Genomic DNA, 25,177 nt, shown 5'->3' on the forward strand with positions numbered 1-25,177 from the left:
ACCTACGGGCTTCGTTGACCCAAACCATTCAGGATGGCTGGAATGCGGTCAAATTGGTCATCCTCTGTGGCCTAGATACCTCTGGTTGTCCAGGAAAAGCTATTTTGACAAGCATGTTGCTGCAGCACTACTCATGCATGAAATCCACAGGCTTCTCCTGGGACTTCCAGGAGTCCCTAATTGACATACCCTTCAGCACTTCCTGCCTGTATGGCAACAGGGCAGACTAGGCCCTGGATTGTTTTTATAGTGAGACGAGTCATGGCATACTCCTTTAGACTTTCGGCACCAGTGCAGCAGTCCCCCCCCCCCCCGACAGTTGCCCTTTTCTGGGATATATCAACGACCTAGTATATCGTTAACATCAGAACCCGCCACCCACACCACAGACCACCCAGCCCTTTTGAGTTCGACAATCACCAGTCCATCAGTGGCACGTACTTCTCAGTCCCCGCCTCTCTGGCAAAACCTCTTTAGTGTACCCTTAGCGGTACACACCTATCTGGTACGAATCCAGGTCTGACACTTACTTCAAGTGTGGCAGAGCATTACATCTTACAGGTGAGTTCATCAATTTGTCAAATAGGGCTATGCTTTGCCATTCCTTTTCAGTCCGCAACACCTGCCACCTACATCAGAGCAGCTTTTGGAGAAACATCTGTCCATTAAGCACCAGGAGGACCAGGCTGCTTTAGCCAAAGGAGTCATATAGAGGGTGCTGTCCTTGGAAGTGGGAGACTGGATGTTATTAGAACTAATTCCTTGTGCCTTCAAGTCAGATCCCACGATCTCAACATTATTTCCTACGCATACGACACCCAACTCATCCTCTCACTCTCTGACGACCCTGCCACCGCCAGAACCAACTTCCACAGATGCATGACAAACGTTGCCGACTGTATGAAGAAACACTATCTGCTGCGGAACATTGACAGGATGGAAGTACTGGTCGTTGGCAACAGCAGCAACGCATGGAACGACTCCTGGTGGCCATCTGACCTAGGACCCGCACCCACTCCTTTCAACCATGCCATAAACCTTAGAATCAACATTGACAACAAGCTCACCATAAAATCACAGATCAACGCCATCTCGTCTGCCTGCGTCCTTACTCTGCATATGCTACGCAAGATCTTCAAGTAGCTACCCCTACACACGAGACGTACTGTGACACAAGCCCTCATCTTCTGCTGACTGGAGTACGGTAATGCCATCTACGTAGGAATCGCTGCACACCTTCTACAGAGATTTCAAGCCATACAGAACGCTGCAGCCAGAGTCATCCTCGGCCCTTGCTGACAAACCCATATGACCCTCCACCTCTAGAAACTCCACCGACTCCCCGTTCAGAAGAGATGCCAGTTCAAGCTGCTGACCCACACACACACACGGCTCTACACAACCAAGGACCTGCTTACATTAACTACCACCTGAACTTCCGCCAGCCATTGAGAAGACTACACTCTGCCTCCCTTTCACTTGACCATACTCTCCGGATGTACCGAAGCAGGAGTGGAGGCCGCTTCTTCTCCCACATCACAGCAAAAACCTGGAACAGTCGCCCCATGCACCTTCGGACCATCATGTCACTTCAGGAATTCCGAATGGCCCTCAAGACCTGGTTGTTAGAATAAGCCTCCAGGGTCTGCAAGCATCTGGATACCCTTATGGGTGATTAACTGCGCTTTATAAATCCTGATTCATTGATCTGATGTGATCTTGTATGGTCTTGGGGATGCATATAGCATATGACATGCATATCTTGATTCCGTTTTTTAATAGTGATTCACCGGCTGAATCAGACTGAGTGTGCTCTGTAATGAAATGCCCTGTAGTAAAAAAACGCCTTTTTTTTCACTGTGACCTAGTGTATTGTAAACAATTGTATTTTATCCTTTTGTAACCACTGCTTTGAACTTTCCTTTGTGACTTCCATTGTTACTTTTGGATGTGGTGTCTGTACAGTTATCTAAAAAAATAACTTCTTGCAAAATAAATGAACTAGACCCAAACACTAACCTGTGATTATGTGTGTGACTTGCTGCTTTCTTAATATAGTTACTGCTACATTGGGTATCCTGACAGGATTTGCTTCACTATTTATGCTTCTTCGATTATTGAAAAAGCCAGAAGCATGGGGGTCAAAAGGATGGATTAATTATTTCCCATTTGCCAGTTAAACTTACACTTTTTGATGGACTTTCTCCATATTGGAATCACCAGTGATTTTGCCCATGCTGTGCAGCGTGAGTATTAATGAGAAGAAAAGAATTAAAAAAGAGCTCAAATGTGCCATGGCACTATGGTAACCAAGCAAAATGAATAATGTGCACACATGGGACATTACAGGTGCCCAATCTTGTTTCTTTGTTACTTACCTTTTCAGACTGGCAGATGTCTCTTAGAACAATAAGTGAGTGAGGGGACTAGCATTACAAGAATCAGTACAAAGTTTATTTGCTGTGCTTTTGTTCACATTATTTTGTTATGCGTGTAGTAATATGCTAACTTTTGGTGCTTTCTTTCATTTATCCATCAGTCTTTAAAAAGGGTTGGGAAAGATTCAACAGTCCTTCTGATCTGTATCACAGTGTTCCTTTCCTACTTGCCGGAGGCTGGCCAGTATTCAAGTTTTTTTCTCTATTTGAAACAGGTGGGTAAAATGAAAATAAAAGTCCAAAAAAAGTTTTCATGTTTGCTTCATCTGTATTTAAAATCCTTAGTGTTCTTAACTGTTCTAACATGATTTTCTTTTACAGAGCATTATACCCTATTTATATACATCTTATACATCTCTATATATATATTATATATTATATATTTATATTTATATATATATATATATATATATATATATATATATATATATATATATATATATAGAGAGAGAGAGAGACACACAGACAGACATACAGACAGTCAATAGTAGCATTCCAGAGTAGATTCCAAGATTTATTTAATCAATATCACGGTTAGAAAACACCATCCAATGCGTTTCGACTTCAGCCTTGTTCACGACTGTGAACCAGACTGCAAAGTCGCAACACATTGGCTGCCCTTTTCTTACTGTGATATTGATGGAATAAATCTTGGAAACTGCTCTGGAGTGCCACTATTTTCTTTGTGTATCAGGATTACGAAGGTTGTCTGACCTTAAGCGAGTACTGTTGAGAGGGCGTGACACTTTACAGACCGGATTGAAGCATAGATAGACAGTGTTATGGCCAGAGCTTTTGAGTCTCTACAATGACTCAAGATCCTGTGATTCTGGGTAAATGACTTAATCTCCCCTGCCTTTTGAGAGAAAAAAAAAAGAATATGATGGAGTGTGATGTAACTGGTTCTCATGTAAAGCTCTTTAATAACTTATGGTGGCGTCTGCACCATTATTATGTGTGTGTGTGTGTGTGTATTACTTACTGGCGGTCGCCAGTAGGTAGTTATAGTTACAACCTAGTTTCCATAGGAAACGCATTTTTGAATTGCTAATAACTTTGGCGGCGTCTGACGAATCGTCGCGAAATTCTCCAATAAAAAGTCTATCCAGGTCAGCTCCTATCCTGAAAGTTTGGAGGTGATTCGTCAATCGGGGGCTGAGAAAAAAGGAGGTCCCAAAACGCGTTTTCCCCATGTTTATTATCATAGGTAATTTTGCGACGAGCTACAGCCTGAACTGCTGAACGGAATTACCCCTAATTTGGCAGACAGGTAGAGCTTGGTTCAGAAAGCGACCTTTTTTTGAAATGGCGTAAATCCGTTCAGTCGTTTTTGAGAAATTCAAAGAATAAGAGTCAAAAAATCAATTTCCCATAGGAAACTTTGTGCAAGGCTAGAGCCGAAACTACTGAACGGAATTACCCCAAATTTAGCAAAAATGTAGTGCTTGGATCAGAAAGCGACTTTTCTTTTACATGGTGTAAATCCGTTCAGTAGTTGCTGATAAATTAGAAAAATAAAAGTTTCAATATCTGGGCGGAGCCTACGTTCCGTGCACGAGCTTCACTGTGATTGGCTGTCAACACTCCAAACCAGGAAGTTTTGGCAGCCATCTTGTGACTCAGTAGAAGCGAGTCACCAGAAAACAGAGAAACAAAGGTATAAAACAAGAGAAGGGGGCAGGGTAGAAACACCCTGACCTCCTAGGCCTGCTCAGGGGGTCCCAGAAGGACCCTAAGGGCCAAAGAAAGCATTACAAAAAAATATATATACATATCGGCGCAATTCCCGCTGGGGTTGCGGGTTCCCGTGTTTTATTTTAATGAGACCCCGGGGTGGGCTAGGTCCCGGGGGCATTTCTTAAAAAATAATAGCTTGTGCTCGCTGGGGCTGCGGGGCCCTCTGGGGTCCCCGCAGACCCAGGGTTTCACTCCTGTTGGGAGGGGGGGTTGCGCGGCCCCCCTCCTGGAGCCCTCCATGTGCTTATAACTTTGGCGTCGTCTGATGAATCTTTACTAAATTTTCCAAAAAGTTTCAGTTATTTGATCAGCTCCTATCTTGAAAGTTTAGGGGTTTATTGAGGATGTACAAGGTTGGTTGTTGATTGAAAGCAAGTTCATTGCGAGATATTTGCACCCATGACCGGAGCCATCCAGCTGCAAAGACATATTACAGGGTGATTGGTCAAGGGGCGGCTGATAAAAAAGAGGGGTCCGAAAAAATGTTTTCTCAATGTATTTTCCATAGGAAACTTTAGACAAGGCTAAAGGTCAAACTGCTAAACGAAATTATGCCATATTTGGCAGGGAGAAAGGTCTTGGTCCAGAAAGCGTGCTTTTGTTGAAATGATGTAAATCCGTTCAGTAATTTTTGAGATATTAAAGGAAAAAAAGATATATATATCTGGACGGTGCCTAACTCCCGAGCACGAGCTTGCCTCTGATTGGCTGTTAACACTTCAGACCAGGAAGTGTTCTCTGATTGGCTGATAACACTTCAAACCAGGAAGTGTTAGCCGCCATCTTGTGCCTTGCATCGAGTGAAAATATAAAAGAAAGGTCCCGGGGGAAATGTAATATACCGGAGCTCTGTCTGTGCGAGATACCTCTTTCACGCTGCGTCTCTCTACATCAGTTGGTAACGCACCCTTTTCCCCCATCAACAGCATACCTCCAACAGCATTCTTGGGCCCGCAAGTCTCCCTCTGCGAAACCCTTGTCGGCTCACAGCTCTTCGGGTGCGAGTTCTCGGGCCCGCAGTTGTATCTGTGACGCCAATACTGGAAATATATTGCAGGCCTCTCTCTGCGCGATACGCTCTTCACGGTTCCTCTCCCCACATCACTGTTCCGCAGCTATCCCTTTGAAAGCGGATGGCCCGCACCTTTCCCTATACCAGTCGGCCCGCAGGTGTCCTCTGCGAGCTGGCCCGCAGCTCTCCCTCTGCAAACTGACAGGCTGCGGTTCTCCCTCTATGAGCCTGCCAGTCGGCTAGCAGCTCTTCATCTACGAGCCAGCCCGCCGGCTCGTAAGTCTCTGAGAACAGATGCAATGGAGGCAACGATCATGCAGGTCGGACACCCAGCACTGCTCCGACATCCCCAGCAGGAGCTCCTTGTCCGCCATCCCCCCTCACCCCCCACAAACAAATGTGACAGTCACGTTAGGGAATCTGGAATGTAAAAAGCTTGGGTAATATTAATTATTAATAAGAAGATGAGGGTGGACAAATATGAATCTTAGTCATGTATGGATTTACATATAAAACATTTTATTAAAACAAAACAACAACAAATAAAACTATGTACAGCCATGTTGTGTCATCGCTGGACCATTTGTGAATCACAGCCTGCAAGACAAAAAAAAAGATAAGATGGTGCGTCATGCGTCCAGCAAAGGAGAAAAAGAGAGAAAGAGGGAGAGACTGAGAAACAAGGAAAGAGTGAGAGAGAGAGAGGAAGACAAAGAAAGAAAAAAGAGTGAGAGAGAGAAAGAGAGACACAAGGAAGAGAGAAACTGTGTGTGAGAGGGAGAGAGAGAGAGAGAGAGAGAGGAAGACAGAGAAAGAGAGAGAGTGAGAGAGAGGAGGACAGAGAAAGAGTGAGAGAGAGGAAGACCGAGAGAGAGAGAGTGAGAGAGAGAAAGAGTGAGAGAGGAAGACAGAGAGAGAGAAAGAGAGAGAGAGGAAGACAGAGAAAGAGTGAGAGTGGAAGACAGAAAGAGAGAGTGAGAGAGTAAGAGAGAGAAAGAAAGAATGGGAGAGGGAGTGTTGACACTGGAGAAAATCTTCACAACTCACCTTTGTGCCACCGGTGTGTCTCCAACCACGTGCCGGGACATAGTGCACCCTCAAGTTTAGTCATCTGAAAGATAGTAATGAATTAGTAATTGCAGAGTACATACAACTGCACACGCCTAATTCTCTGTTTTCGCCAATGAGCATTCAGGCTGCTGCAGCCCATCCACTCCCACTGCTCGGAGGTGTCTGTGCGCTCTTGTGCGCCCAGGCTGCTGCACACTATCCACTCCCACTGCCCAGAGGTGACTGCCCGCAGCTGCGGAAAGAAGCTTCTCTGCTCACCTTCCGCCTCCGGCGCGTGTGTAAGAGGGTTCACCATGTGCCTAAGCAACTTTCTCAGGCGTTGTCAGGATGGCCACGCATCATCGCAGGTTCTACACGCGGTCAGCTGTGGTGGTTTGGGGGGGGGGGGGGGAGAACGTTGGTTCCTGAATCACAACATGTTAGATAAAAAGCAAGATAAGATTGTGCGTCATGCGTTCATCAATGGAGAGCGAAAGAGAGATAGAGAGAGAGAAAAAGAAAGAGAGTGAGAGGAAGACCGAGAAAGAGTGAGAGAGATGAAGAGAGAGAAACAGTGAGAGAGAGGAAGAGAGAGAGAAAGAGAAATAGTGTGAGAGGAAGAGAGAGAGAAAGAGTGTGAAGGAGAGAAAGGAAGAGGTGCAGAGGGACAGTGAGTGCCCATACTGTGGACAAAATCCTTACAGCTCACCTTTACGCCACCACTGTGTCTCCAACCACATGCCGGGACCTAGTGGAGACCTCAAGCTCCCACATCTGAAACATAGTACAGAATTAGTAATGGCAGATTATATATGACTTCGTACGCCTAAATCGCTGTGCCGCCTTTGTGCATCCAGGCTGCTGCACCCCATCCACTCCCGCCGCCCAGACGAATTTGCCCACCGCTGCGCACCCAGGCATCCCTGCTCACCTTTTCGCGGACAGGGCGCACTCCACGTCATGCTGCCGTGCTCCGCAAGCCTACAAGCCTTACATTTGGTGCTGCGCCTTGATTTTTCCATGGAAGAGGACATACTAGTGCATCTATCATCATCGCAGGTTGCACACCCGCTCAGTCCTTGCAGTGCCACTAACTCAGTGACCAGTAAGGCCACGCACGTGGCGGTAGGCCCCCCTGTTCGATAGCTCAAGGATACATGAGATGTCCGGACCACAGGGACGGGCCATCACAGTTCGGTCCCGAGGCATAGACTGGCCAGGGTTGGTGGTCGCTCTTTTTCATACTTGGGCCCCACCTTGTGGAATTCTCTCCCTCTATTACTGAGGAATGAGACCAGTCTTGCTCATTTTCGCGGAACTTTAAAAACCTAGTTATTCAATCAATAGGTCTTATTTACCCTTCATGGGTACATTCAGGTGGCGCTGGGAAACCCTTGGCTAGCTGTGCGCCTTACAAAAGCAAATAACATAACATGCAGTGGGAGCAACTCTAAAATGGCATAGAGCGCGTGCGCCCAGTCTTTTTTATCGGTTGGGTCTCATGTCTGGTGACGCCTGTGCTGAATGGGTGTGGTGTGGGTGTATACCAGCCGTGAGGGAGTGGCTGTGGCATAGTGACAACTAGACCTGTGACCAGCAGATCACTACAATGAATATCTGGGCCATGTAGCGTTGTTGTCCTCCCCTGTAAGCGTAAGCAGAGTGGGCTGGCCTGGCATATGCCAGTCCTGTGTGAGGCTGTGAAGAATGACTCCGGAGCTATGGGTGTGGCTCCATCGTGAGCTGTATGAGGAATCAACTGATGCGGCACTGTTGCCAGATTGGGCTAGATCGCGCACTATTGGGCTATAATTTTCCTGGTTTTTCGGTAAAATTTTGGTTTGTGCTGGTTGGTAGATTCAAAATATGTATACAGCGCTCCAGCAAACTAGTATGTTAAAGCGCTTTATTAGACAAATATTTACTTGTCAGCCTGCTGCAACATCCAATTCATTCACCGCCTGTTTGACTATGTCCCTGCCCCTCCTTCCTTAAAGTAGCAATATTGGGCTACTTTTTGGTTAGCTTCAGGCTCGAGAATGCTTAAAAAATCTGGCAACACTGGCATGCGCGTGTTCTTGTAGTGCTGTCGTCACCCGGGTCGCAAGCGTCAATGTGTCACTCTGTGAGCCAAGTCCCACAACATGGCCAACATGGAAGGTAAGGTGAATCACTGCTCTTACATTGATCCATAGTTCCACACAAGAAAGATGGTGGACATGACACATCTGTGTGGATGTGAATGTTTATTGCACATTCAGTGGAGTATTGCAGCTGTAGCAATACAGAGCCATGCAAAGTCCAAATTTCAGTTTTTGGGACATGGAGGGCAGTAAATTAGAGGCAAGCTCGTTGTCGGAGTTAGGCTGCGCCAACATATGTACTTATACAATCACTTCGCCAATCCCCACGCACTTATAAATTCACTATACACTCTCCTTGCAGTACTCTAATCATCCAGTCTCTATGTACTTACTTGTACAATGACCTAGACAAAGTTACATAACCAAAGTTTTCTCCCACTGTCAAAGGTAAGTTGGTTGCATACGCTGTCCAGAGCGCAATGTAATGTGGTAAGGCCCAGGGGCAGCATGTTGCATACATAATGAACACATGGACACAGATAGATAGTGGAACTGGGTACGGGCATGTGTGCTCGACTCCTTTTTATTACCAGGGTCACATGTCCAGTGACGTCTGTGCTGGATGCGCATGGGGTAAGTGTAAGCCAGCCCTCCGGGAATGGTTGGTGTTGGCAACAAGTACAACAGTAATCATTGGATCAGACACAGAGATTCAATCATAAAGGGGCACAGATTTGTGCTGTAGGGGCACCAGATGTGAAATAATACACAAAAGATTGTATCATAAAGGGTCCATGAGTTGTGCTGCATTGAGATAAGGGCATTCGAAGCATTCAGAGTGTGCGCAGGCGGCGATGATGCGTGGTCCAGGCGGGCCGCACTGGGAGCCATGTCTCTTGCCTACTGGACTGCGTCATCTGCAATTGTGACTCGATCTGAATTGTGAGCCCTGCAGTCCGCAATGTAGATGGAAGGCAGTAGTCAGCACAGACATCGAGGAATTTTGTCACTTCCTCTTGACAAAATCCGAGGACATAGAGTACAATTCTGTCTGCAATTAATAAATCATGTCTCAATATATATTGTGAGCTCTGGTGACCGCAGTGTAGGTAACAAAAGATGAAATATGTATGGAATACATTGTCGAAATGTGTAGGTTTCGGGGACGTTATAGTTAGTTTCCTACTGGACTCTGAAATTAATGAATCCAGATTGAATTCGAACTGTGAGCTCTGCTGGCCGCAGTGTAGACTGCCATTCAGTGTTCCTTTGGACTTGCAAGATGAATTTGATCATTGTAGTAAAGCAAAAAGTGATATAAAACAATTCATGTCATGAATGATGTAATATGTGACGTCATCAGCAGTGCATTGCGGGGTCGTGAGTTATAGTTAGCTCAACTAACTATAACGGCCGAATTTCTATGGTTTTGTTCGAGTGAAATGTGCAACTAACTATAACGTCCCTGAAACCAATGGTTTTTCAGTGAATATATATATATATATATATATATATATATATATTCACTGAAAAAACCATAGGTTTCACACGTGTTATAGTTAGCGGAAATTTTACTGATAAAAAACCAATGAAATTCCCCCGTTATAGTTAGTGCAGGCAACTATAACTCACGCGACCGCAATCCTCTGCTGATGCTAATACTGTATTTAGACACTTATTTGCCCATGTCTTCTTCCATACATTTTTAGCTATACATATATTACAAATATTTTTTTTTCATAAAGACACATATGTCATCAGCAGAAGATTGCGGTCGCGTGAGTTATAGTTGCCTGCACTAACTATAACGGGGGAATTTCATTGGTTTTTTATCAGTAACATTTCCGCTAACTATAACATGTGTGAAACCTATGATTTTTTCAGTGAATTTGCAAGGTTTTTTAAATGCTAATTCCTAACTATAACGTGTGTGAAACCTATGGTTTTTTCAGTGAATTTGTACGGTTTTTTAAATGCTAAGTTATTTTACGCCATTCGTGGCGTGCGCGCCCACTTAACGCAGTTCGTTCCGTGCGCGCACAGTGAGCACGCGGTGCGCTTCGCGCACCGCGCGCCCACTTTACGCAGTTCGTGCCGTGCACGCACAGTGGGCACGCGGTGCGCTACGCGCACCGCGTGCCCACGTTACGCTAGATGGGCCATGTACGCACGATGTGCTTCGCGCACCGTGCGCACATGGAGGACATATGATGCACTTCGTTTTGAAAGGTAATATTTTAATTTTTCGTATATTTTATAAGCCATGCACAAATGGTGCCCTTCGGGCACCATTTGCACACGGGGTGGAGAGAGTGTGGATAATTTTTTTTTTATTATTTTTTTTAAAAATATTTTAGTGTATCTCAGGTTAAATAAGCCATGCACAATTGGTGCCCTTAGGGCACCAATTGCACACGGGGTGGAGAGAGTGTGGATATTTATTTTTTTTATATAATTTTTTACCGTACGCGTACGGTAAGCGTAATCGGCGAAATTACCGAAAAAATAAAAATTCCGTTTTTGGCCTTGGGGGATCTTTGGGGACTCCCTCAACATGGCTATGTGTGTGGGAGCTGTCTAAACAGCCCCTTTACATGTTTTTGGGCTTTATATTTTAAAAATCACTCTCAGTGCGAGAGAGAAAATGGCGGCCGTCGCTTCCTGGTTTCGGCCGATTTGAATGTTTACTTAGATCTAAGAGCCAATCAGAATCGCGCACGCCACCGTACGCGTACGGTAAGCGTACCGTAAGCGCACCGTAAGCTGGCTCAGATATATATATTGATTTAAAGGCTATTTTCTCAGAATCTACTGAACAGATTTACACCAAACCTACAAAAGGCACTTCCTTGACCTGAGGACTACCTCTCTGCCAAATTTCTAGTAATTCTGTTCAGCCGTTCGGGCTGTAGCCCTGTCTAAAGGTCCTATGGAAAAATGCATGGGAAAAACGTGTTTTGGGACCCCCCTTTTATCTCAGCCCCCGCTTGACGAATCCCCCCGAGACTTTCAGGGTAGGAGCGGAGCGTAGCGCCCCACCTATTTTGAAAAATTCGCGAGGATTCGTCGACCGGCGCCAAAGTTATTCAAAATAGAATGTTGCGGATTTCCTATGGAAACGTGGTCCTAACTAGAACTACCTACTGGCGACCGCCAGTAGGTAATATATACATCGAACGACCTGCCTGCCTGGGGCGTGGGGAGACAGAAGGAGAAATCGGAAAATGAATATATATATATATATATATATATATATATATATATATATATATATATATTTTATATATCAACACTAGAACACCAGACTTGGTGAGCCACACGTCTTGTGTGTAGATTTCTTTCTGCTAGGCAGCACTGTCTGCATCAATCACTGCTTTGAAATTCATCTGCCCAATTCGAAGTCCTTACGCGTTTCGAGCGTCCCGCGCTCTTGATCACAGGTGTGGGATGAAACATGGAGCAGCATACCTCCGCAAAGGCTCGGAGTCACAATTTTCTAGTCTCTCCAAGTGGGCGTGTCTGCCAAGTGCATCTTGGTACTCCGAGTTCTTTCATCAGGTAAGTTTATATCATAGCGGTTGCCACATTCATGTTTAAAAATTCAATCACCTTAGTAGGTTTCTCTGTCAGTTAACGGATGTGGCAGTGCTGTATTTCTTCCTCTGTTGGCAGAAAGCACAAGGCTCCGTATCAATTGGGTATAGTAACCTGCTGGACCCCACTGCATACGTGGGTGAAGCAGGTGGCCTGGGCAGATGAGAAGAATGAGTGGATAGCAAGAGTGATCTGCTGGCGGAGATATATTGACGATCTCTTCATTATTTGGAGAGGGTCCACAACATCAGCTGAACAATCTATCTCTGCCCTTAACGACAATGAATTGAATTTGAAATTCACTAGTGAGATGAGTACTAGCGAAGTGAATTTCTTAGATTTAAGGGTTTTCGTCAGCTCTGTCATCCAAACAGCCGTTCATCGTAAAATCACGGCTGGAAACTCTGTCTTACATGGACATAGTAGCCATCCAGCAACCCTTATAAAGAGTATCCCCTATGGGGAATTACTCCGAATCAAAAGGAATAGCTCACAAACTGTATATTATGAGAAAGCTGCCAGTGATAGCATCAAACGCTTTAAATCTAGAGGTTATTCACAGAAAACTCTGCAGTTGGCTAAAGAGAAGGTTGAAGGAAAAGAAAGACAGACATTACTTAAAGATACACACACATGTAAATCAGGAGAGGACACAGGGAATCTGAGATTGATCACCAGTTATTCATCGGCAGCCAGTAAAATAAGAACAATACTGTGCAAAAATTGGAAGATTTTAAAGTCTGATAGCGTGGTGGGGAGAGAACTCCCGGATTATCCCAAAATATTTTTCAGAAAATCAAGATCTATTAAAGATTATTTGGTACAGAGTCATCTCCCAAAACCAATAGCAGGTGCAGGTTTGCGGAACCTTCATGGTTCATTCCCATGTGGGAAATGCAAAGCATGCAGTTCTAGCAAAAGAACCCATTACGTATCAGATCCCTGGGTGCCGGTCATGTAAAAAGATTTCTAAATTCATGACATGCACCACGACACATGTAGTTTACTGTCTGGAATGCCCATGTAGCTATCGCTACGTGGGCAGTACAGTAAATGCAGTGAAGATGCGCGTGCTTGAACATCAAAGGGCCATTGCTAATAAGCATGAGAATTATCCTGTAGCCTGTCACTTTGCCAGTCACCATAACAGCAATAGAACACTTTTACAGTTTTTCTGTCTAGATTGCGTCCCCAATGAAATCAGGGGTGGAGACAGAGAGAAGAGGCTACGACGTCTGGAGTTGAGATATATTATTGAACTCCAGACCAAGTTTCCTAATGGGCTAAATGCTGGAGAGGAGCTGATAACTCATTTATGAGAATAATTAATTAGAACAGCACTCTTTAATATCTTGGCACAAATTGAAGGACTAAAAATAATATATATAATACAATACAAGCCCATTCAGGGCTAAATAATTTCGAGTCATTACTCATAGTGTTAACAGTTGACTAAATGTGCAATTTTTACAGAATATTAAGAAGAGTAGAGCAGAATAATGGTCTCCTTCGAATTAGTGGAATTATCAATTAGTATATCAAATACTTAAATCATGAAATGGGATAGTAATGAACTGTATATAATGATTTAAAATATGAATGAATTATATTTATGTTGATTTGCACATTCCAATATGGCGCTGATGAATTTTCATGTATAGTCCGTCCTTTGTTTGGTTGCACTTTGTCAATATTAACTTTCGCTTCTGAGACGCTAGCCGACACTGACGAAAGCTACGGCTGAAACGCGTCTGTTTTGTTTATTTTTCTGCACAAAATAAATCCTAATTGGATTTAATCCCAATGAGAGTGCTGGCCCTTTCTGCTTGAAAACCGTAGCGGAGCTATATATATATATATATATATGTATATGTATGTGTGTGTATATATATATGTATATGTATGTGTGTATTACCTACTGGCGGTCGCCAGTAGGTAGTTATAGTTAGGACCACGTTTCCATAGGAAATCCGCAACATTCTATTTTGAATAACTTTGGCGCCGGTCGACGAATCCTCGCGAATTTTTCAAAATAGGTGGGGCGCTACGCTCCGCTCCTACCCTGAAAGTCTTGGGGGGATTCGTCAAGCGGGGGCTGAGATAAAAGGGGGGTCCCAAAACGCGTTTTTCCCATGCATTTTTCCATAGGACCTTTAGACAGGGCTACAGCCCGAACGGCTGAACAGAATTACTAGAAATTTGGCAGAGAGGTAGTCCTCAGGTCAAGGAAGTGCCTTTTGTAGGTTTGGTGTAAATCTGTTCAGTAGATTCTGAGAAAATAGCCTTTAAATCAATATATATATCTGAGCCAGCTTACGGTGCGCTTACGGTACGCTTACCGTACGCGTACGGTGGCGTGCGCGAGCGCGATTCTGATTGGCTCTTAGATCTTAGTAAACATTCGAATCGGCCGAAACCATGAAGAGGCGGCCGCCATTTTCTCTCTCGCACTGAGAGTGATTTTTAAAATATAAAGCCCAAAAACATGTAAAGGGGCTGTTTAGACAGCTCCCACACACATAGCCATGTTGAGGGAGTCCCCAAAGATCCCCCAAGGCCAAAAACGGAATTTTTATTTTTTCGGTTATTTTCGCCGATTACGCTTACCGTACGCGTACGGTAAATAATTTAAAAAAAAAAAAATTATCCACACTTTCTCCTCCCCGTGTGCAATTGGTGCCCGAAGGGCAGCAATTGTGCATTGCTTATTACACTGGAGATAAACTAAAATATCCCCCAAAAAAATTATTAAAAAAAAAATTATCCACACTCTCTCCACCCCGTGTGCAAATGGTGCCCGAAGGGCACCATTTGCGCATGGCTTATAATATATACGAAAAATTAAAATAGTACCTTTCAAAACGAAGTGCATCATATGTCCTCCATGTGCGCACGGTGCGCGAAGCGCATCGTGCGTACATGGCCCATCTAGCGTAACGTGGGCACGCTACGCTAGTGAGCACGCGGTGCTCACTGTGCGTGCACGGTGCGCGAAGCGCACCGTGCGCGCACGGAACGAACTGCGTTAAGTGGGCGCGCACGCCACGAATGGCGTAAAGTAACTTAGCATTTAAAAAACCGTACAAATTCACTGAAAAAACCATAGGTTTCACACACGTTATAGTTAGGAATTAGCATTTAAAAAACCTTGCAAATTCACTGAAAAAACCATAGGTTTCACACATGTTATAGTTAGCGGAAATTTTACTGATAAAAAGCCAATGAAATTCCCCCGTTATAGTTAGTGCAGGCAACTATAACTCACGCGACCGCAATCTTCTGCTGATGACATATGTGTCTTTATGAAAAAAAAATATTTGTAATATATGTATAGCTAAAAATGTATGGAAGAAGACATGGGCAAATAAGTGTCTAAATACAGTATTAGCATCAGCAGAGGATTGCGGTCGCGTGAGTTATAGTTGCCTGCACTAACTATAACGGGGGAATTTCATTGGCTTTTTATCAGTAAAATTTCCGCTAACTATAACATGTGTGAAACCTATGGTTTTTTCAGTGAATATATATATATATATATATATACACACATGTATATTAACACACATTTTTCTAAACACTTTTTTTAAAAGTTTTTTTTGTTTTACAAAGGCTAAAATGCAGAGTTTCTGTAAATCATTCCCATGTTATCCGGTTTGAAAACACTTGTGCTGCGGCTTTCGCCCATAAATATTTTTCATTTGTTGGGCAATGAGGGATGACTATGAAAAAGTGTTTGCTTGACCTTAAGTTGTTTCCCCATTTGGCCTTGGATGTACTTGAGAAACCTTGGTAAAAACATGTTTGCTGTTGAGGTGTGCAGTTTCATGACAAGTTTATTTTTCCTCCTGAATAATTATAATTTCGTTAACCATTATATGGCCTTTCAGTAGTACTTGTGCATCTTTGAAATATGTCATCTGTCTAGGCCTGGGGATCTTCTTTCACATTTGCATAGGTTTCAAAAGTCCATTATTGCTGTTAGTATCACAAAGAAAGATAAGAAGTAATTTGGTAATATTGTGTGCTCTCTTGTTCTGTTCTTCATCTTTCTCTTCTTAAATGACTGGCTGTTGAGAGCTCCATCATGAGCACTCATGATGTGTCCACTTCAGAGGTACCTGAAGAGTAAGTCAAACGAAATTGATGGCAACCTGAAAGACTTCATGTTAGTACCTGAGATGATTCTTAATTCTCTGAGGGGTGGTTGGACCAGGCAACCACATACATGGGTTATCCCCCCCCCCCCAGACCTCATCAATACTAGTTAACAGCACTGGCAGACACATTGTTTCTGGGTTTGGGGGAGTGGGGTGTTCATTTGGCAGGCTTGCCTGTGAACCGACATCATACCATGTTGGGGATCCACATGAATGAGCTGCAACTGACCGTGATCAACTTGGCTATAATTGTTTTACCTATGATGCACAAGATCAAATTTCAAGTATTAATTTACAACACCTGAAATCTTGCTTATTCAAACAGAACATGGTGTGGGGTCTGCCTGTTTGTGCAGAAGGCGTTTAAACTTTGAGTCTCATTCATATACAGAAGAATCAGCAGTTTACCATGCAGGGCCAAAGATTTTGGATGGTGAATTCCCTCAGCACAATGTCCTGCAGAAATCCCAAATTGAATTTCATTAGGAGTAGTAGACCATCTTTTTCTTTGTTGAGGTATTCCCAATGTGCATCTGTGTACTATGAGCAGAAACAGAAATTACAGCAAGTGTTATTTTCTAAAGTTTTCTTTTGTCAAGTCATTAGGGGATGGTCTCAACATTTCCTCGCCGTTGCACCTTTTCACCATATTCTGCTTCAGAGAGTGGTACAGATGACTCTGCATTACTGGGCACTTATTCTTCTTATTGCAAATGCTTGGACCAGGTGACCTTAGTATCTGGATGTGTTGCTTCTTAATTGCAGACTTCTGTTCCAGTTTCCACTGGGATTAATCCTTCTGAGTTAGGGGAATGGCAGTTTTTTTCATCCAATTTGTCTGATAAATTGTTGAAAGCTTTATTAGGCCTTTCTACTAGAACCAGGTTTTCTAGCAGAGGAAGGATTTTAGCAGCTTGGTGCCGCTCCAATTTTCTAAAGGTGTTGCTCCTGTAACTATTCGTAATCCTCAAGTTACAATTTCATTATCAAAGAATAACATTATTAATAATCTGATGAAGGGTTCTTTAATTGCATTTCTTTGCAATATTTTGCCTGATTTTGCTTTTGTTTAGTTAGTTGCGATTACTAGGTTTTTTAAAGGTTTAGAAAATGGATTAACACTCACTACTTTTACAGTATTGGAATGGGCTGTAAATTTAGTGCTAGCATTGTTGGTGTGCATATCTTTTGAGCCCCTTCATTTTTGTTCCTTTAAGTATTTATAATTTTGGCAAATTTTTACCATTTCAGCAATTATGTCTACTTGGAAATTCAGTGAATTTCAGACGTTGTCCTCCCCTTCCCTTTTAAGAACTAAGATTTGGGCATCAGTATAAAATCTGGAGCCCAGCTTTGCTAGGATTGGTAAACATACATAGCCATAGCTGATCATAGTCTGCCCTCTTGGCTTATGAGTATATTATACTTGACAGTCTTCATGCATGTCATGTAGAAGAGATTCTTGCAGCTGACAATAATGACTTAAATACCTAGTACTGAAATTTGCTTTCCTCTACCCCACAGTCTCCCTGATCTATTGTCTTAGAGGAGAAGTTGATCTGATACACCTCATTGGAGGACATAGTGAAGAAACTTGGATCTGGGCTCTGTCTTCTGTAGAAACATGTCTGATGCGTGCACAACCTAGAAGGGATCTTTTGAAGGGGATGCACTCAGGCTTTTCAGATTGTTTTGCTGTACTAAATGCTCCATTCCAGTGCCAATAAAGTTTGCCACGCACCTGGTAGAACATATTCAAGACTTGCCATAATGAGGAACATAACAGCGTTGCAGAGAAGTATGTTTTATTACACTGGCGGCATGCTTTATGGCAAGGATGGTGACAAATACTCTCCTAGCCTCGGCTAAATTAGTGTAATTTCTGTAAAGTTCCTTGACCTTCTTACAATGATGTATTTGTCATTTGTTTCCTCCTCTCACAAAAATAGTAAAATGAATGCCTATACTGTTAAAAGACCTTTTAGTGGTCTTGTTTAATTAACCTTTATACCGTAAAAAGGCAGTTTTGAGTGACCCAAAACGACTCTCATAAGTTGCTGAATATCCCATTTGGCATGTCAATTTATATAAGCTGGACTTGAACAATACTTTGAGGCAAGTAACATTTTCTTGTTTGTGCGGTAATAATGTATTGGATGTTTGAATATACTTCCTGGAGAATTGTAAAAATATCACATGAGCTCTTTTTATAATATCAAATCAACATATTAAAATGGACTAGACAAAGATGTCAATTTAAAGACAGCACTAGGTACAAACACTCCTTTTCTCATATTTAGAATGTAAAACAAATTCAAATTGAATGTCATGGTAATTTCCATTGCAGTTGCATGAAACATCTCTCATTATACAGACTGCAAAACAAATGAGAAGTATCCTATATTTATACCGGTTTATAAGTGGTATTAATTGTCAAATTAGTTTTGAGACAGTGTTGTGAGCATGAATTATGTGAATGGCTTGTTAAAAAAGGATTCATTTATTCTCCAGATGCTCCGATTCAATAACTTGATGTTTAAAGTCTATTTTTGGTGAATATAACTTGTTGTCCTGTGCATATCTTAAATCTAGTAAAGTTGGATTATTTTTTGTTGCAGGTCATTAATTTTAATCCTACTACTATTGCTGCATTCATAGCTGTGATAGGAATTCTTTCTATATTGGCTCAGGTAAGTTATTTTTCTTTTGTTTTAATAACATAAAATATTTCACTTTTATAATCTGCAAGAACGATATAAGGAATGGGAAATGTACATCAACCAGTGCTTTTGCTCCTGCTCTGCAGACAAGTGTAGAGAAATTCCTTTTAATTTAGCCTTCTGCTAAAGTGTGATCTATCAGGTATTACCAAACCCACAAAAAAATGCTCTGATTGAAAAAATATGTATGCTTATTTTCCATCCCGCCGTGGGTCCTTGTAAAAGAAAATCAGGAGTTGCTCTAATGGACCAGTCAGCACCTCCGTGCCTTGATTATATCTGGGTAGCGATACGCTGGGGGTGTGAAGATGGACTATGCCTGTATACTCAGGTGCCTCTTTAATCGGCATCTGACCACCTCTTTAGCCTGTAGGGAGACTTAAAGAGAATTTGGAGGGGCAGATTCCATATATAAATGACTTTCTTGTGGAGATGTGAGCTGTTCCCTACCTCTGTCATGACAACAGATAATCCATCTGATCCATGTTGTGGGGTTTCTAGTTTAAGGTCTTAATAATTGAAAACTATGTGGATCTTCATTTCTCATCCAAATAGGCCTCAAAAACTGGGGGCTCTTGATTCTAGGAGCATGTCTGGGAGAGGTTACGTTAGTGCATTCTTATGTGTAATAAAATGGGTTATTAGTTAACTGGGGTGTAAGCCCTGGTCAAGCAGTAACTGCAATCCTAGTCCGCATAAGGCCCAAGCAAACCCCAAATTAACCTTTGCTCACCCTCTGGAAGCTTGGCACAGAGCAGTCAGACGTAACTTAGAGATGATGTGTTAAGTATTTGTGCAAAACTTCAAACAGTAAAAGACTGAAAACAATACGTCAAAAGATCCCACACCAGGTAAGAAAATAGAGCAGAATTTAATTCATAAAACAAGACCAAAACCGGAGTTATGAAGTTTTAAGAAAAAAGTGTAAAATAGAGCCTAAAAGCACAAAGTGCTAATCACTGCTATCTTGTCGCGCTGGACCAGGTCAAAGTCAAATGTTCAGGTTGACCACGATGGAGCATAGGTCGAATGAAGTCCCAGGCTAGTCCCGCTGAAGGTTAACCTTCTCAGGTTGTAGGCAAAGCTTCCCGTTCCCGCTGGAGATGGCCGCAAAGAGCAAAGCACTGGAGGCTGTCGGCATGGCGCAAAGGGCAGGCTAGAGTTTTGCGTTGGTGGTCTCACCGCAATCGGTCAATGCTGTAGTTTGAAAAGATAGGCTGGTGGCGGCTTACTCTGGTTTTCTGTGCGAGCAGCATGGTCTCGGTGATAACGGGCCTGTTCGCAGTCCCAACAGCTGTGCCTTAGAAGTGGGGACAAGCTTCTAAAAACATCCTTTTGAAGGTCACACGTGCCCTGCCTTCCTGGCCATGGCTCCAGGCTAACTAAGTTTTCCTACTCAGAAGAAGGGGTCAACAGCGACCAGTCCTGGATCTTAGTCAACTAAACACATTTCTGAAGAAACAATTGTTCTGAATGATTGCTCTTCCTCCTGATGATGCAGTATGGGGATTTTGAGCTTTATGGATTGTTTGGAGGCATATTTCTATAGTCTAGTTCACCAAAGACACAGAAAGTACCTTTGATTCTTGGTAGGGTGACAACATTATCAAATTCAAAGCATTACAGTTGAACCTCAAGTCAACGCCTCAAATATTTATCGAATGTCTTTCTGCAGTAGTTGCTTTTCATCATATATTCCCATACTTTGACGATTGGTTTGTCAAGGCGCCATCAAAGGAAGAGGCAAGGAGTTCTACGACTGCTTGCACTAGTCTCTTCCAGATACTCAGCCTTGTGTTGAACAGGGAACAATCATCCTTAAAACCCCAGAAAAAAATCTAGTTCTTGGGTGCATTACTCGATACTGATTTGGGAAATGCTTTGACATCATAGAAAAGGGCAAAACAGTTGCAGATTCTGGCATGGACTATATCAACAAGATACTCCATCAAAGTGGGACAATGCAAGACCCAGTTGTATCCAATGGCATCTTGTATAGGCCTTGTCCCGATTTGTAGACTTCATATGAGACCAGTCCAATAAGAGTTAGATTCACAATGGAGGCAGGTTGGAGGATCTTGGGAAGATATAGTCAAGATCACAAGGCGGCTCAAATAAGCATTGATGTGGAGCATGCATCCAGCAAATCTGAATGTAGGACTTTTTTTTTCTACCTGTACTTGATGATCATTATCACGTATGCCTTCATGGATGGATGGGAGCTCTCTGCAGGAACTTTTAACCAGAGGCCTTTGGTCACTGTGGAGAAGACACTTCATATCAGTTAGCTAAAACTTCGGGCCATACGTCTAGGCCTACAAGCGTTCAGTTCCTTCCTAGACTATCCACCTTTGTTTTCTTACGCTCACATAGCCTTTGGATAACACGATGTTCTGGCTTCTAAAGCGTCCCTGCGCCCTTAATACTAAGCCCTCGTCTGGCCCATCTTTAATAGAGACAACTATTAAAATCTCGATCTTGTGAGTGACCCTTTGAACCATTTGCTCTTCCATTTAGGCAGACCTTGCTCTTTACTGAAAACCGGTAAGCAGCCTTTCTTCTTCTTTTTTCACTTGTATAACTAATGGGATACCTTGCTTTATTTGATTGTCCCTATGAATCTTCCCCTCATTTCGCCTGCAAATCTTCCTTTCCTTTAATTCTCGTCTCTGGTGTCAGCACTAAATGTTTGATTTTTTCCTGGTGATATTATATATTTTTTCTTGATGAATCTGCAGGCTATGCGCCCATCGACGTTTATCTCACCTTACCAATTGCCTTCTGAAACTATTACACATTTTTTCTTTTTATGACTTACTCTTTTCTTTTTCAGCCTAAGACCCTACTAATCTTAGATATAACTACAATAGTATTGTTGGTTCTGCCCTGTTCATATTGTTGCGCCTAGGAAAGTGTTACTAGTGTTATGATTCTATCATAAGAGTAATGTGTCAAAACACCCAATATCACATTTGTATTGATATCATGTCATCTATGTACATATTTATCTGCTATATGCTGTTTTATATGAAAACGAAATGTCACCACTAATAAGCTCTTTTGATCTCTTCTCTCCCCCTTTGAACTATCGTCTCTCCCCTATCGTTTCTCTCCTTTCCTTCCCAACATGTTTTCCTTTTTACTTCCCTTTACCCCTGGGTTCCTCTTCCCTCCATCTCTCTCTCTCTATCCCTCACTTTGACATTTTTTGATCTTTTTTGGTAAATCCACCATATTTTGTCTTTCTCTTGCTTCTTCACTTTTTTCACCCAATTTTGCACCTCTCTTATCTTTATTTTGTGATCGGTAAACCATTTTAGCCTTGAAAAAGCCCAAGGCCAATGGGCCACATGGGCGAAACACGTGTCGGCTTATTTGCTTTTTCTTTCGCAATTTATATTTGCATTGTCTACTAGCAATAAAAACATTACAATCATCTTCAGTTGGAACTAAGTTTTTGAAGTTGATTCTCCACTGACGTGGACTAACTAAGAAGGCACTACCCTCCACCATTTCTCAACCTTCCTAGACTATCAGTTAACTTCTAGTCAGAACAGACAACACAGCATCTATGTTCTACATAGCCAAAGAAGAAGGAGCACATTCCTGATCCCTTTCCAAAGAAGCTCATCTGCTGAGGAATTAGGCCTTTTTCATGAAATTGACATAGCAGTGGAACATCTACCAGCCTGCCAGAATGATCAGGTGGATTCACTCTATCTACAACTGTTGGATTGTCACAAATGGGTACTAGATCAGGACCAGGTGGATTACATATTTTAATAGTGGTGTCAATCCACATTCGTTTTCTTCACCACTCCAGAAAACAGCAAATGCCAGTGCTTTGACAGCAGGTTTTGACATCCAGCTGAATCCCTTTCGATCATTTGGTCCAAAATCTTTGCTTACACATTTCCTTTGTTTTCCCTGACTCCCGGGTGTTGAAGAAGGCAACGATAGATCATTGCACTCTGATCCTCTGTGCTCTGGCGTGGCCACACCATTATTGGTACAGCAAATTACTACAGTTATCAGCTTTTTAAGCCATTCCTATAAAAATGCATCCCAGGATTCATTCTAGACACCACATAGAGATTCTCCATGAGGATCCCAAATGTCTGAACTTGACAGCTTGGTACCTTGCGAACTAGAGGATGTTATTTGGATCTATCACAAGGATATAGAAATATTTGGGCACAGGCTCGAGATCTGGAACCCACCTGGGCCCGGTATATCTTTCAGCAAGATTTAAACCATGCACTACTGCAAGAACTCTAAGATCTAGCGCTGCAAGCTTGCTCAAAGTGCCTGGTTTCAAATTAACAATTAGAGGTGGGAAATCAGCCACGGTTCTGGGAGCAAAGGCCTGGAATTGCATGCCAAAGGAACTCAGAGTAATTGAACAGGAGGGGCAGTTTAGAAAGGCTTTAGAGACATGGATCTTTCGAAAACCTGATGCCTTCCGCCTGGACCTAATTTAGGTCCCAATCTACACAACTGATCCTTGTCATTCACAGCGCCAGGAGACTCCATTAGGAGTGACAGACGTGCTATATAAGCCTCACTTTTCATTTAATTTCAAGACCTATAACGCCAAGTGGAAATGTTTCTGTGTATGGTCTTCATCCACTGAGAAAACCTCATCAAATACTTCCATATTTGTTTAATCATGTGAACACTGCACTTAAATACTTTTCAGTCAGGGCCCATTTGGCTGCAATTTCCCGATTTAGGAGAACTGGGCAGTCAACATCATCTCTATTCTCCCAAAGAATCAAATAACAGTTTAAGATCATTTCCACCACTTTGATTTCAACCAGATCCATGGGAAATGAATACTGTCCTCAGTCAGTTGATGCTCCTCCTTTTGAACCAAAACATAAGACACATTTGAAATTTGGCTCTCTGAAGACAGCACTTTTTCTACCTTTAACATCTGATAGGAAAGTGGGAGAGATTCATGCTTTCAGCATCTAGGAACCTCTCCTTAGGTCCACAACGGACAAAGTATTCTTGAGAACGAACCTAAGGTTTATATCAAAGGTTCCTACTGACTTTCATTTGAATTAACCATTCAGTCTTCCAAAATCCATAAACGTCAGTGGAAAGATGGTTACATTAATTAGATCTGCGTAGATGTCTGAGGTTTTACATAGATAATACAAAGCACATATGTACTCCAGGCTAGTTGTGTCTTTTGGACAGCCAAGACCAGGTCATCCCCTATTCAAGTTGAGGATAGCTTGTTAGCTCTCGGCCTTTTTTCCCTTCTGTCATGCCTAGGCTCCAGGAACGAGTGAAGGCATGTTCCACCAGCAGCATGGCATCAACTGCTGCACACTGTGCTGGGGTGCCCTTGTAAGACATCTGCTGGGCAGCTACCTGGAAAAGCCATCACACACTCACAAAGCACTACTGCCTAGTGATGTGGATACAGAAGCTGATACAGCAGTGTGACAAGCAGTCATGTGAAGCCTGTTTTGGGAAAGATGAGCCTTCTTCCCACTTTTGTTAAGTATTGCGTATACTGTTTGCTAATCTGATTCAAGCATGTGAATGTGTAAAAGTTCCAATGTTGGGAAAGAAGTTAGTTACTTACCTGTAACTTCATTTATCAAACATTGATATCTTTTATTTATTATTACAAAAAGAGAGAGAAGGACAAAGTGCTTTTTCAAGAGGTCCGGCGTACTAGCCCTATCAAAGTTATATGCAAAAAAGAGGTACACAGTTCCTCTACATGCAGGTAGTGTCCCATGCACCCAAAGAGGAGGAGGAATCCTCCTTTCGGAACTAAGGCCCTCACACACCCAGCAAGCTAGGTGTCATGCTTCATCATGTGGGTCTGCTCCTCGTCGGGTCGGCGCTGCAATACCCGACGGGCACCCATAAAGGGGCTCTTTGCCAGAGATCTTCTGTTCCTGCCGTATGGGTGCTGTGGGTGTAAGGGACCTAGTGGGCGTGTAGATGTTCTGAAATAGTGAAAATAAAACAAGTGGGGAATCCTAAGAGCAAATTTTATTCTAGGTGGATCCCTACTTGATTAAAAATAGTGAGGAGAGGCGACTAACAAGCTAACAAGGGTCAAGAGGCGCTCTACTCCTTGATGGTCTTTTATTTATTAACATGTGACCCTTTCATCAGCCTGGTCAGAGGCTCATCCTATAATATTTTCACACTTGTGCTATGAAATTTAAGCTATGGCAGCCTCTAGGGGAGGGGGGCAGGGGAGCTTAAGCTTCCACCTCATTGACTAAAGTGCAGGTGCTTTTACATGAGGTGGATAGGCTACTAAATGTTCAATGTTGTTTCAGGCATATGGCAATTTAACACTGTATGCTACTATTTTAATGTACCAGGGGATTCCCAGCCCGACGACTGGCAA

The 25,177-nt window shown here is 42.8% G+C and overlaps 1 protein-coding gene across 1 annotated transcript in view; it reads left to right on the forward strand.

Annotated features, from left to right (window-relative positions):
* LOC146865902 (solute carrier family 71 member 2-like) overlaps positions 1-25,177 on the forward strand; it is a 271,637-nt gene that overhangs the window by 182,619 nt on the left and 63,841 nt on the right. The window contains exons 7-8 of the mRNA XM_085632831.1: positions 2,540-2,653; positions 18,691-18,762. Of these exons, the coding sequence (XP_085488957.1) occupies positions 2,540-2,653; positions 18,691-18,762 (186 nt within the window). The remainder of the gene's footprint in view (positions 1-2,539; positions 2,654-18,690; positions 18,763-25,177) is intronic.

Source organism: Triturus cristatus, chromosome 2_1 (assembly GCF_964204655.1).
Source record: "Triturus cristatus chromosome 2_1, aTriCri1.1, whole genome shotgun sequence".
Taxonomy (NCBI): domain Eukaryota; kingdom Metazoa; phylum Chordata; class Amphibia; order Caudata; family Salamandridae; genus Triturus; species Triturus cristatus.